Raw genomic sequence first — 12989 nt, 5'->3', positions numbered from 1 at the left:
CTGCCCATGTGACCCACAAGGTCTACAAATGAGCAGCCCCACCCATATGGCCCCCCAACCCCACCCTCCTCTGGGGCCAGTGGAGTGAGATTCAAAGACTGGAGGATCCCTGGCCCCCGCCCTTCTGATGGGGGTGGCAGGTGTGTTAAGGAAGAAGGACTGTGATACGCAGACATCCTGGCTGTGAACCCATGTGGGAAGGCAGAAGGAGCTGGGTAGGACACCAGCAATTAGAACAAGGGTTTGGAGTCAGGCACGCTGGGTGCCAGCCTTGTACAGGCTGTGTGGTCTTGGACAGATCTCTTCACCTCTTTGAGCCTCTGTTTCCCCATCTGGAAAGTGGGGATTATAGACCCCACCTCACAGGGTTATGGTGAGATTTAGATACGTTGGGGAGTTGCAGGCGTCTTGCAAGTGGTTAAATGCTTTGACTTCCTGGTCACCCCTGCAGCTGCTGGACATTGCCGGGAATCAGCTCACGGAGATCCCCGAGGGGCTCCCCGAGTCACTTGAGTACCTGTACCTGCAGAACAACAAGATTAGCACTGTGCCCGCCAATGCCTTTGACTCCACACCCAATCTCAAGGGGATCTTTCTCAGGTAGGAGGTCCCCTGTGGCCCTGAACATGACCCCCTGGGAAAACTGAGTCCCAGAGAACATAGGTGATGATGTGTCCACAGCCAGCCAGGCTGTGCCTGGGTCTCAGGTATAGGACAGCAGATATTCAGGTCCTCACTGGGCTCTGATCGTTTCGAATGATTCAGGAGACCCAGCTGCCCAAAGAGATGAGGAGCTTCCATACAGCAGAGCCAGGGTGGGTCTTCCCGGTCTCCCTACCTCTCACCCCTCAAATCACAGAGAAGGAGACAGATCAGAGAAAGGCAGAATGCACACTCCCAGGGCACAGAAGGCCCTAGGCTGGGTGACATTGGGGTAGAGTATGACCTGTGCTCTGGCTCCTACAGGGGACTGAGGCACAGAGTTGAGGGGGCCTGAGATCAGAGCCCAGCCTCCGCCTCCCTACAACCTGTGTGTCCCTGGCCCAACATGGCTCTGGCCTTGCCTGTGTACCTCTTCACACCAGGCACTGGGTGACCCCCAAGCTGGCAGCCCAGGGGTCTTAGGCCTCGGGGTTAATTGCAGAGGGCAGGTGACAGAAGTTGCCCATGTCCACCTATGCAGAGGAATCCTTCCCCTCACTTTACGGGTGGATGAGGGGCCCAGGGTCAGCCCCTATCTCTCCAAGGTGTAGCCACACCAGATAGCTTGGACTCCCCATGATACGCAGTGCCTCCCAGCCCCCTGCTGTTTGTGCTTGCTGCACCATCTTCCTGGAGAGCCTGTTCCCTCCCCTTTTTCCTTTGGGGTGTGTAAATGTAGGGACTCTGAGGGTTGGACTTCTGGCACTGACCCCACGTGGGTGGCCATACAGGTTTAACAAGCTGGCCGTGGGCTCTGTGGTGGAAAGCGCCTTCCGGAGGCTGAAGCACCTACAGGTCTTGGACATAGAAGGCAACTTTGAGTTTGGTGACGTTTCCAAGGACCGGGGCCAGTTGAAAGAGGAAGAGGAGGAGGAGGAGGAAGAGGAGGAAGATGAGGAGGACGAGGAAAGGCGATAGTGACCAGGTGAACCGGATCTGACTGACATAGGTGGGTGGTCGGTCTGTGTGGAGGCACATTCACCTCTCCTCACCAGTTTCCTGACCCAGTCTAGAGTCTTTCTGTCCATTCTTCACCCTCTGTTCTTGCTTTATCGTTCATTTTGCAAACCTATAAGAGCACCTGGTGTGCGCCAGGCCCTGGGTGGGAGGTTGGGTATAACAGTAAGCCCACGGGAGGCCAACCTAAGCCAGGGGATTCTCTCCAAGGTGCTGAGTGCCCTGATGGAACATGCACGGGCTGGGGTGGGGGAAGCAGGGAATGCATGTGGGGGCTCAGGCTACTGCAGTAATCCAAGCCAGAGATGGGGGTGGGGAGTGGGGAGGTGAGGATGCAGACAAGTAGATGGACATAAAGGGGTTGGGGGGCAGACTCACAGGCCCGAGTAGTCCTACTGGACATGGGGTGAGGGAGAGACAAGGCCCTGGTTCAAGCTTAGAATTGTGGGTGGATGAGAGAAAGAACAGGTTTGTTTAGGGGAATGTTGAGTTTGAGGGCCTGGAAGGCACTAGGGGAGCTGCCCAGGGATGGGTTGAATATTATGGATCTGGGGATCAGAAGTGAGCTCTGGGCTGGAGATGGGGATCCAGGCATTGTCACCCTTGAAACAGTCACTGAGGCTGTAGGAGGCTGGAGGTGTTCACCCAGGGAGAATGAGAGAGCAACCTGCAGAGGCAGGGTCAGAGAGCGAATCTGGAGAGGGAGGTAGGAAAACAACAGACGGTAGAAGACAGAGCGTATTATACATGTAACACAAGCACCCGCAGTACACGCAGTGCACCAACACACATGTACCCTGGCTCATGCACACATGTCTAAACATGCATACACCCAAATGCACACACTTGCAGAACACACTGTACACATATGCACTCACATTCACAGATGCAGAACATGTGCACACTTGCATGCAAGTGAGTACATATACACATGCATCCCCTTGCCCACGGGCCCTTATGTACACACACATGCATGCATGCATGCATGCATGCATACAGGTTATGCATACATGCACAGGCTTCTCCGGAAGTGGGGAGAATCAGCAGCTGTGCTGCTGAGAGACTGATGGAGCTGAGCACTGCCAAGGGCCCACTGCTTTTACCCACAAGGCAGTCTCCCATGACCCTGTGGGGAGCAGCCTCAGGGGTGATGGGGATGGAGAATGGCTGGAAAGGAGTACTTTATCATGGAGTTTGGCTGTAAAGAGATAAAAGAGATTAGTAGTGGGAAGGGGTGAGAAGTTCAGGGAGGGCTCAGTTCATGTTATGCTTTTTTAAAGGAATAGAGCTGGTTTTTGAATGCTGATGGGGAAGAGCCCAGGTAGAGGGAGGAGTTAAAGATACAAGAGAGGGGAGCTGGGTGTAGTGATCCTGTTGAAACAGTAGGAGGAAATGGCTTTGGCAGGAAGGTGAGTGCTCTTTCCACTATGGCAGGAGGGACAGAGAACAGAGTAGCTGCAGTCACACACAGGTTAGTGACTTGGTGGCTGGATATAAAGTCATGTCAGCCAGATGCCTTCAGCCTTCTGTTTTCTCTGTGCATTAGGAGTTGCGCAGCAGATGGGGGTGGGGGTGGAAAAGATGAACAATTGGATTCATCTATGGCTGGGTTTTTGGTTAGATGTGTGGGACAGAAGGGCAAGGAACAAGGAAATTGAGTGTATTGGCAAGAATGTGTGTGCAGTGGTGGATCCCAGGAGTTAGGTTGGGACAGAAAGGTGGTGCGGACAGGAGGGGTTGGTAGGCAGGGCCACTGGAGAGGGATGTTGGAGAGGGGAACGGTTGGATGAGTGACCCCTACAGGTGGGAAAGGTTTGGTTAGAGGGATATCAGGGTGAGCCAAGTTGGGGGGATCCCAGGGTCAGGGTGTGGCCCACGGGGCCACTGTTAGTATGTTGAATTGAAGTAGGGCCTGGGACAGAGAGGAGCCTAAGGGGTGTGAGGACCCCACTTGTGGATGACAGCAGGCGGTGGGAAGAAGAGTGTGCCTGGAGGCAGCTGTCCTAGCCTCGAGGGCAGGCCTAGGGGCAGTGCTTGCAAGTCACCTTCCTCTACTCCCAGGGTCCAGGGCGATGAAGTTAAAACCCCTTCTGTCCAGGCATTGTCCTCAGGCAGAGCCAGGGGTCAGCAACAGGGGTGACTGGCCATTCAGTGAGGACTTGATGGCCCTCACAAGGGGGTGTGGCGGTGGCAGATTCCTGGGGTGGGAGACAATCTGCCCCCTCTGGAGGACATTGGCCATGGTCAGGTCAGTTGAGTAGGGTCCTGGGAGAGGCTTCAAGAGTGGCCAGTGGGACCCAAAGGCCCTCTAGTCCACACCAGGCCTGGCCACATCAGCATGAGCCCCTCCCAGTGGGCTCTCACTGGCTCTGGGCTCCCAGTGGCAACGCCTCCTCCTGCCCACAGTTACCTGGTCCTCCCAGAGCGCCATCAAGTGGGCCCCCCAGTTCTGATCCACCTCCTCCCCAGGCAAGTCGTGGCTGGTGGGTCTGCTGTGGTCTCCCTGACTCTCCCACATGTTCTGCAGGACAATGGACCGCTGGACCCTCTTCTGTAGCACGTGCCTGTGCCCTGTGAGCCCCCATTCTGTCACACTCACAAACACACCCAGCACTGTACCCACAGCCCTCCGCCAACACAGGCTGAATAGTCTCCCACCCCACCCCTTCGTACAGTTCGTGCCACAGCCAGATACACGCAGATACCATGACACACCCATACACAGCCAGGTGCACATTTCCACTAAAGGGTGCCACTCTCCGCCCCACACCCACCACCACTCTCACTGCCTCTGGGTCACGCAGATTCGGGGAAGGGTCTGATCCCGCTCTGGCATACATAGGCTCCCACTTTCTCTTCCACGGATACACACACACACACACACACGTCATGTGCAAACAGCCCTCCTCAGCCTATGCCACCAACAGCTCTTGCCTCAGCCAGAAGTGGCCAGAACAGCTCTCCGTCTGCCTGTCCGTCTGTCCGTCTGTCCTCCGGAGAAGATACAGTTATCTCCGAGCTCTCTGCGGCCAGGTGCCTGCTGCCCTCTGGAACTCACAAAAGCTGGCTTTTGTTCCTTTCTCTACCTTTGGGGACAGGAACCTTCAGAACTGCTGCCCTGGCCCCGCCCACCCTGCCCTCCACCTGCTGGGGGAGTCACTCCCTGCCATGCTCTGGCTGGCCACAGGCACATCTTGGATGGGCAAGCCCCACTGATGCCAGAGGAAAAGTCTGAGATTGCCAGGAGCTTTGGGCAGGAGTGAGGAGAAAGGGCCCGACTCCACTGATGAGACACCGTTTTTATTCTTTGGGCCTGTGGGGAGTTCTGACTGCCTTTGTTTTTGTTTTTGTTTTTTTTAAGAAAAAGAATGATAAAGAACTCAAAGCTGATTTTTCTTGTTACAGAAAAACTAATATAAAAGCATTAGCCTTGTCTGGCAGCCTGTGGCCATGTCTGTGTGTGCTTCCTGCCAGGTGCTAAGCTAGCGCCTGGCCAGCGTGGGCAGGATACAAGCACTTCAGCACCTGTCCGGACCAGCAGGAGTCAGTACAAAGCTGTTTTGGGGGCCCACAAAGTAGTCCCACAGGCAGAGGTCCAGGGCCACAGGGTGTAGTCACAGGTAAGGAGGCCTGGAGGTATATGCAGCCCATCAGCACAGCGGGGGTTAGCAGGTCGAGCCAGACAGCCACTCTGGGCCTGTGAGCTCACTGTGCACTCTCAGAGGCTGAGCACCCACGTGAAGGGCCTGACAGCTTCGGGCTGCTCAGGGCTCACCTGGAGGGTGGCCTGTGCACTGAGTGGGCATTACTAATGGGGTCTGTCCCATAGAGGTCAGCTGGGGTGGGAAGGGGACCCGAGGCAGGCCTAGGAGCTGGAGCAGAGCTGACTGGGGGCCCAGGTCTCTGCAGGCCTGCCTAGGGAAGAGGTGACAGACATAGCCAGTGTGGCACCCTCAACAGGGCCAGAGCTGAGACGGGCTGGGGGGACAGCACCTGGCTCAGAACAAAGAAGAGCCTCTGACAGGAAGATCCACCGTGGATGAGACACCCAGGAAGCAGTGACCAGCTACTGGGGGGGTGTAAGTGTGCTCCTGCTGAGCCCAATCAGGAGCACATTCCTGCCTTGTGGTGGGGCAGACCACTGCTCAAAGGGCCTTAGAGATGTGACACAGGGGAGGGATGAAGAAGCCCCCACATGATGGTGGGAATGATCGTAGCTTGACATCTGACCTCTCCCAGTTGCTCAGGCCTTAACAAAGGAAGGATGCTCCCATGGACACTACAGCCCCCAGCCCTGCAGTGGGAGGCGGATTCTGGGGTCAGGGCCCTTCCCAGACTCCTCAGACTATGGCCATGGGAGGAGGATGGGACGTAGTAAAGGAGTTGGGGGCTGAGAGGCAGATGCCCTCCTGATTCTCTGAGTGGGAGGCCTGTTCCCTCCCCCAGCTTCAGTGTCTTCATGACTCCATAGTGCAAGACCCCAGAACTGTATCTTGACCAGTTCTGTGCATCCAGAACAGGCTTTGTGGCCAGGGTTCACTTCTTTCCCCTGTGGGCCTCCCGGAGGCACCCTGGGGCCGAGGAGAATGAGGGAGACAGTCTGGAAATGTCTTTGGGCATGTCCCCTCTTTAAAGCAAAGCATTCACCAAAGGGAGCCAGACTGACTGAGGAAATTTGTTCCTTTTGTGGGCACTGATCTGAGGGACCTGCCTGCAGAGCAAAGCCCAGGCTAGGGGCAGAGTGGTCTGTCCACACTGTGGCTGTTGAGACAGGTCCCTGGGCAGGCCAGTTTGCACTCTGCACCTTACATGTGACAGCTCAGACAGGCCTGTCCTCACTCCAGCCACCAGGACAGGCTCATCTGTAACCTGACAACCCAGACAGACATGTCTACACTCTAGCTACATGGATAGGCCTGTTTATGTCCTGGCTACCTGGACAGGCCTGTCCATACTCTAGCTGCCCAGACAGGCCAGTCTGTGCTGTGACAGCCTATATTGGCCCAATAAAGAAATGCTGGCCAGAACATGGTCACTAAGCCTACAAGATTTGAAAAAACAAAATACCTTTATTTTGCTGTCTCTGAATTTGCAAACACAGAAAGGAATATAAAATCTAAGACATCTCCATCTCCACATCAGATGAGCGACAGATAACTGGTGGGACAAGAGACTGGATAGGCTGTGGCATGTGCAAGGCAGCAGGCCTTGGTCTTGGGCTGGGCCTGTCCTTGGAGAGAGTTATTTGACGCCACGTGTTATGGGGTGGAGGGCTGGCCTGGGCCGGGACACAGTAGAGCAGGGGGCAGAACCAGGACACTGTTGTTACATCTTCATAAATCAAAAGCAGTGGTAGCTCTGGGGCTCCTGGAGAAGAGCAGAACCTCTCTTGGTGTCTGGCCCCGCAGGTGCCCCTGTCTGCTGGGAGGGAGTGACCAGGGCTGGAAGGATTGAGTGAGAGTCCTGGCCCTGACATTACTTGCTCTGAGACCTGGGACATTGTGTTTTCAGCCTCAACTCTGTCATCCAGAAAGTTAGGACCATAACCCCTCCCAGATGTCCTCATGGGCCAACACGGTGGAAATGTCTCAGTTGGGGCTGGCCTATGCCACTCATCACTTCAGCCTGGAGTTCCCTCTCGGAGACTCCATTTTCCATCCAGCAGAGCTAATTCTGGCTTCTCAAGGGTAGGAAGAAAGTGAGGCTGGCCCCTGTCAGTTGCTCAGGAAAGTAGTTAAGTTGAGATGTCACCTTTGGCCCCAACCCTGGAGGTCTCCCCTGGCCTCTACAGCTCTGCAGGCTCAGACATTGGTCTCAAGCTCGCTGATCTCAATAGTGCAGTGGTCCAGGCTGGCAGCAGCTGGCTCCTGGTCCTGTTCCACCTGAACAGGGACATGGTGGGGACAGGTGGGGCCCAGGGTCAGCTCCGAGGCCTCAGCCACGCTCTTCACACAGCCGTTCTGCTGAGTCGCCACAATCTGCTGGAGGCTCACTGGCTTGGTCTCGCAGGGTGGCAGTTTCTGGGGAGGGAAACGGCCTTGGTAGCAGCAGGAGGGACTGAGGTGAACGCTGGGGCGGACTGAACAAGCAAAGGGCTGGGAACCACGAGATCGGTTTTCCCACACGCTGCTGTGGGAGCTTGGTAGGTCACAGGGGTTCTCCAGACTCGTTCCAAGCTGTCCTGCCTCCCTCTGGGGCTATCTTAATACAGGAGGGGACCTGACTCACAAGGTTCAGTGGGGGAACTGGTGGCTCCCCTGCCTGGGTGGGGCAGGAGCCATGAAGACCATGAAGCCCCGTGCAGATGTATAAATGTTCACATTGCTGTCGGCAGCACCACCCCTGCACTAGGGCACAGCTACCCAAGCGCAGAGTTTATCTTCCTTCGTTCACCAATGCTCCTTCTGTGTCTAGAGCAGTGCCAGCCATGGTGGGTACTCAACAACTAGCTGTTAGAGGAGTTAGTTACCCTGATACTAGATTAGGAGACTGAGGCCCGGAGGCATGGAGGGATTGGCTGAAGGCTGCCCGGCTGGTGGGTGGAAGATTTGGTGCCCAGACCATCCTGGCTCCACTTGCCAGGGGCCTTTGGGCAGCCAGGCTGAGAGGGAGGAACTGCTTTTACCTCGGTGCCTGTGTCCTGAGCAAAGTCCTTCCGGCAGATGTGGGCCATGATCCCCGCGGCCAGCGCATCACCCAGCACATTAATCATGGTGCGGAAGCGGTCCCTGGTGAGCCAAGGTGGGTGATGAACAGCGGGCTCTTGTAAAGGGAGCTGGGAGAGGGCAGGGCAGTGGGGACTGGCTGCCAAGGCCGAGACCACAGCGAGGCACTTTCCTGGTCCTCTTGAGACCACCACCCCCTTGGTGATGTTGAAGCAGGTTGATACAGGGTCGGCTTCATGACGGTGTGACCGTGCGGTCACACAGGGCCTGTGCTTAGAAGGGCCCAGGCTTAGTTTAATGCTCTGCTCTCACCCTCTTGAAGTTCTTTATAAGTTTTGAACAACAGACTCCACATTTTCATTTTTGAAAATTGGCCCCACAAATTATGCAGCCAGGCCAATACTGATGCATGAGGCACCCCCACTGTGCCAAACCACAGCAATTCCCTGGCCAACCCCAAATGCATGCTGCCCAAGGGGTGGGGGCGAACCCCACTCACAGAGCCCAGTCGACAGCGATGATGATGGTGATGTCATCTGTGGGCAACCCCACAGAGGTAAGCACAATGACCATGGTGACGAGCCCGGCCTGGGGGATGCCAGCTGCCCCGATGCTGGCTGCGGTGGCTGTGATGCTGAAGGAGGGGGTAGGGAGAGGAAGATGAGAAGCAGGAGGGGCAGGGTGAGTTGTTGAGACCCTGGCTCCAAAGAGGAAGCCAGAATTCCAGGGCCCGTGGAGACAGCCATATGAGGCAGGGGTTGTTAAAGCCATATCGGGGAGTTCTCCAGGACAGGGGAGGGATTTTCTTCTCCAGGTCCTGTAGCCCCATGGTCCCCCATCCCTGGCCTCAGCAGAACCTCCTGAGGAGTTTGTAGAAAAGCCTATGTCTGGAGCCACCGCTTCTGTAGGTTTCCAGGAAGCTGCCCAGAGATTCTGATGGTCTACCTGCACAGCTTCCCCCAGTCTCCCTCTGGGGCCTGGTCCCCACGGTCAGACTGGTGCCCTCAGGCTGACATGCAAGACTTTCCTTTCAGCCTCTGCGCCTCAACACCCTTCCCTCAGCTCCAGCCGTACCAGTGACCCCTCCACTGTCCCCCAGCCCTCCCCCGGCCTTTGTTTGCTCTGTGCCCATCTGCAGTGCCCTCCCTGCCCTGCGTGTCAGGACTGCAGGCCCTTCTCTAGGCCTCAGCTTCCCAGCTTGCTTGGAGCTTACCCCTCTGTAGGGCAGCGCTGTGGACAGAGCCCTGTGCTACGAGTCACAGAGGCCAGGTCATGTCCCAGCCCCAGCGCCGACTTGCTGTGTGGCCTGGAATGAGACCCTCAGCCTCTCTGGGTTTCAGAGGCTCTATGAGGTCTGGGAGCTGTAGAATCCTGAAGGCCCTTCCAGGGCCCACCCCCAACCCCAATCCACACTGGGTATGGGGTGTCAGGAGTGTACCTGATGGTGATGATCTGTCCAAAGTCCAGCTCATAGTTGTTGACCTGGGCGATGAAGATGGCGGCCACAGCCTCGTAGAGTGCGGTGCCGTCCATGTTGATGGTGGCGCCCACAGGCAGCACAAAGCGGGCAATGCGCCGGTCGATGTGGTTGTTCTCCAGCAGGCACTTGAAGGTGATGGGCAGTGTGGCTGAGCTGTGGGCAGAGAGGTGTCTGTCCACCACCCTCCTCCAGGATGGTCACGGTCTCTGGGTCGCCCTCCTGTCAGTAATGGGAAGCTCACTCTACCCTGGGCAGCTGGCCCATTGCAGGGGGAGAACAGGCTGAAGGGGCTTTGAAATGGGGCTCTGCTCCTTCTGATTCCTGCTTGAGGTATTTCTGTTGCCAAGGGTGGGGTCCTGTGGCTGTCAGGGAAGGTCTGTGGTGGCCCTCATTCCCATTTTACAGGTCGGGAATCTAAGGCCCAGAGAAGAGAAGACAGCAAGGGCTGGAGGGAAGAGCCAGGCTTTGGCACCAGAGAAATGTGGGCTCGAGCTCAGGCAACTCCCTCCATGTGGAGTTTGGCCACTCACTGTCGGGAGAACCATCTTTTCTTCACAGGTTTAGATGTTCTAACGTCTTCCTCCTTGATTGACAGCCAGGTTCACATGAATCTAACTCCCTGGGCTCTTCTGCTCTCAGCTGCCGTCTGGGATCCTTGCGGGCAGGTGTGCTATTTCATCCAGCCCAGAGCAGCCTTCTTGCCCTTAGTGGGTCATCTCCATTAATCCCATAGCAACCCGTTGAGGCAGAGGCTACAGTGATCCCCAGTCTGTATATGAGGAATTTGATGCCCAGGGAGGTCAAGTGACTTGTCAAGTGACAGTCACACAGCTAGTGGGCAATGCAACCATGATTCAAGTCCCCATGGGGCTCGTGTCACTACCAAAGTTATGATGGGGAATCCAGCCAAGATGTTCTAGCAACAAGAAACAGGCGAAGTCCCTAAAAAGCGCAGGGCCTCACATCAACAGAATGACCATGTGGCAGCAAAAGGCCACAGCAATTGCAGATTCATCACTCCTTAGCCTCCCTGCCCCTGAAGTGTGGAAGGTGACCCCCATGTAGACGGAGTGAACCTTAGGAACGTGGACAGTCAGAGGAGGGGGAAACCTCAAGAGGCGATAAAGGCTTTCTACCAGTTGGGCAGGTGGAGGCTTAAGCATTACATTTCAAAAATTGGTCTTATTACCGTAGCTACCCCCAGGTTTGTGAAGCGGGCTGTACTGATACTTCTGTGAGTCTATGGCTACAGACAAATGATGACTAGACAGATGGACAGAGTTCAGCCACCACCACATCCCCCGTCCTTTCTGCTACCCAGGGCTACCTGGAGGAGGTGGCCAGTGCGATGAGCAGGGCCTGGAGGACGCCTCGGATGAAGACAATGGGGTTCTTTTTGGTGATGAAGAAATAGAGCAAGGGCAGGATGAGGAGGCCGTGGACCACCAGCCCGCACACCACAGTGACTGCGTAGTAGCCTAACTTCTTTCCGACAGCCGTGGGGTCGTCCATCTCCAGGATCTTGCCGGCGATAAGGAAAACAATGCCAAAGGGGAAGTACCTGGTGGGAGGGCAGGGCAGCTGGCTCCAGTGCTAGCCAGGTGAGGGTGCCAGGCAGCCCTGGTACGGTATCACTGCCTGGCCTGAGCCCCCTGAGCCTGCTGGGGCTCCTGTGAGGACTCAGTGAGACTGTGTACCAAGGTGCCTAGCACGTGGCATCATGAATACCACCACCCTCAACCAACCCAGCCCTGCACAACTTCTCGCCTCTCTGCCTTCCCATCCAGTCCTCTGAGGAGTACCCCGGCCCTCAGCAAACCCACGCTTCAGCCCAGCAATGCCACAACCTCGTGCATGACATTTCCCCGTCTGAACTGTACAAGGTTGGACTAGAAGATTCCTAAGGTCTGAGCTCTGAACCAAAGAGTGGCAGCTGGTTCTCAGTTCCAGTTTCCTTTCTCCAAAAGCTGAGCTGATGAGCTTCATGTGATGGGGAAACTAGGCCAGGAGAGCAGGGCCAGGTTTAGCTCTTAGCTCGCTTCCAGTGGGCCTGACGGGGCCAGAAGTGGCAGGCTCAGGGCTGGAACTAGGCCTGGTCAGGGCTGAGGTATCCAGGGGAACACGTGTAGCTCTGGAGGCCCCAGGCCAGGGCTCAGCCTCCTGTGTAGCTTTCTGCTCACTCCTAGGAGAGCAGAGGATGGGACCCAGGGCAGGGCTAGAAGAGGGTGGAGTAAGGAAGAAGAGGACACCCCAGCTCTGATGAGACTTACCACACAGCTACTGCCACGATCTTCATGACGGACTCATTGAGGCACTGGCAGAAGCTGACCAGGGGGGCCCCACTGTCGCCCATGCGGCCCAGCATGATGCCTGCGGAGGCAGAGCATGTCACAGATTGCACAGACAGAGGCGAAGGCATGTGTGAAGCCTGTACATGCCGACACGCTGGTGACAAGGCAGGGACAGAGTCCCATGCACACAGGGATCTTGACCTTGGCTGACTTCCCAGCAGCCTCTGATGCACCTGTGCTTCCCCTCTACTCTCTCCTCTCTTTCTGCTCAGCCTCTCTCACTGGACCAGGGCAGTGACCTTACAACATGGCTCTCATCTCTTCCTCCTCTCTAATCTGTTATCCACACAGCAGCAAGTGTCGTCTTCTTAAGATAAAAATGCTCCCAGCCAAACATCCCTTCCGGCTTCCCCAAGCGTTTAGACCCTAACCAAGCTCCCCACTGCTCCAGGCCCCAGAAGATCTGACCCACGTCTATACCTCCCACCTCCGTCTGGCCTTACTCTTCCTTCCTCACTATCCCCCAGCATCACTGGCCTTCTTCACATTTCTAGATTATGTCAGGCTCTTCACTGCCTCAGGGCCTTTGCCCATGTACTTCTCCATGCCTGAAACATGGCCACCCAGCTCGGCACATGGCTTGAACACCCATCCCCTCTCCCTTTGGCAAACTGTCCATTTTTTCTTGTCTGTTTCATCTCTCTCTTATCTCTTTCTATCCCTTGTTACAACTTATAACTGTTACCGTATTTGCCGGCGTATAAGACGATTTTTTGGCCCTGAAAAATATGCCTCCAAGTGGGGGGGTCGTCTTATACGCCAGGTACACTTCAGATAGACTGCCCATAGTGCTTGCCCCGTGCCATAGTGGCCTCCCGATGCCCGCCCACTTCA

The 12989-nt window shown here is 56.0% G+C and overlaps 2 protein-coding genes across 3 annotated transcripts in view; one reads left to right on the top strand and one right to left on the bottom strand.

Moving 5' to 3' along the window:
• Positions 1 to 5106, top strand: part of PODN (podocan) — a 22925-nt gene extending 17819 nt beyond the window's left edge. Inside the window, exons 9-11 of one of the 2 annotated variants that reach the window (XM_019666429.1) lie at positions 452 to 600; positions 1434 to 1627; positions 4187 to 5106. In XM_019666429.1, coding sequence (XP_019521974.1) covers positions 452 to 600; positions 1434 to 1620 — 336 coding nt within the window. In that variant the 3' untranslated portion in view covers positions 1621 to 1627; positions 4187 to 5106. Of the gene's footprint in view, positions 1 to 451; positions 601 to 1433; positions 1652 to 4186 lie in introns of both variants that reach the window. The other variant, XM_019666428.1, reaches the window with a different exon arrangement.
• Positions 5107 to 5932: 826 nt separating this feature from the next.
• SLC1A7 (solute carrier family 1 member 7) overlaps positions 5933 to 12989 on the bottom strand; it is a 61780-nt gene continuing 54723 nt past the window's right edge. The window contains exons 4-8 of the mRNA XM_019666430.1: positions 11132 to 11365; positions 9763 to 9957; positions 8824 to 8958; positions 8285 to 8387; positions 5933 to 7679 (exon numbers count right to left, since the gene is read on the bottom strand). Of these exons, the coding sequence (XP_019521975.1) occupies positions 7461 to 7679; positions 8285 to 8387; positions 8824 to 8958; positions 9763 to 9957; positions 11132 to 11365 (886 nt within the window). The 3' untranslated portion in view covers positions 5933 to 7460. The remainder of the gene's footprint in view (positions 7680 to 8284; positions 8388 to 8823; positions 8959 to 9762; positions 9958 to 11131; positions 11366 to 12989) is intronic.

The sequence above is a fragment of the Hipposideros armiger genome, unplaced genomic scaffold (assembly GCF_001890085.2).
Source record: "Hipposideros armiger isolate ML-2016 unplaced genomic scaffold, ASM189008v1 scaffold_469, whole genome shotgun sequence".
Classification (NCBI taxonomy): Eukaryota; Metazoa; Chordata; class Mammalia; order Chiroptera; family Hipposideridae; genus Hipposideros; species Hipposideros armiger.
This window is presented reverse-complemented; position numbering and strand designations above follow the sequence as displayed.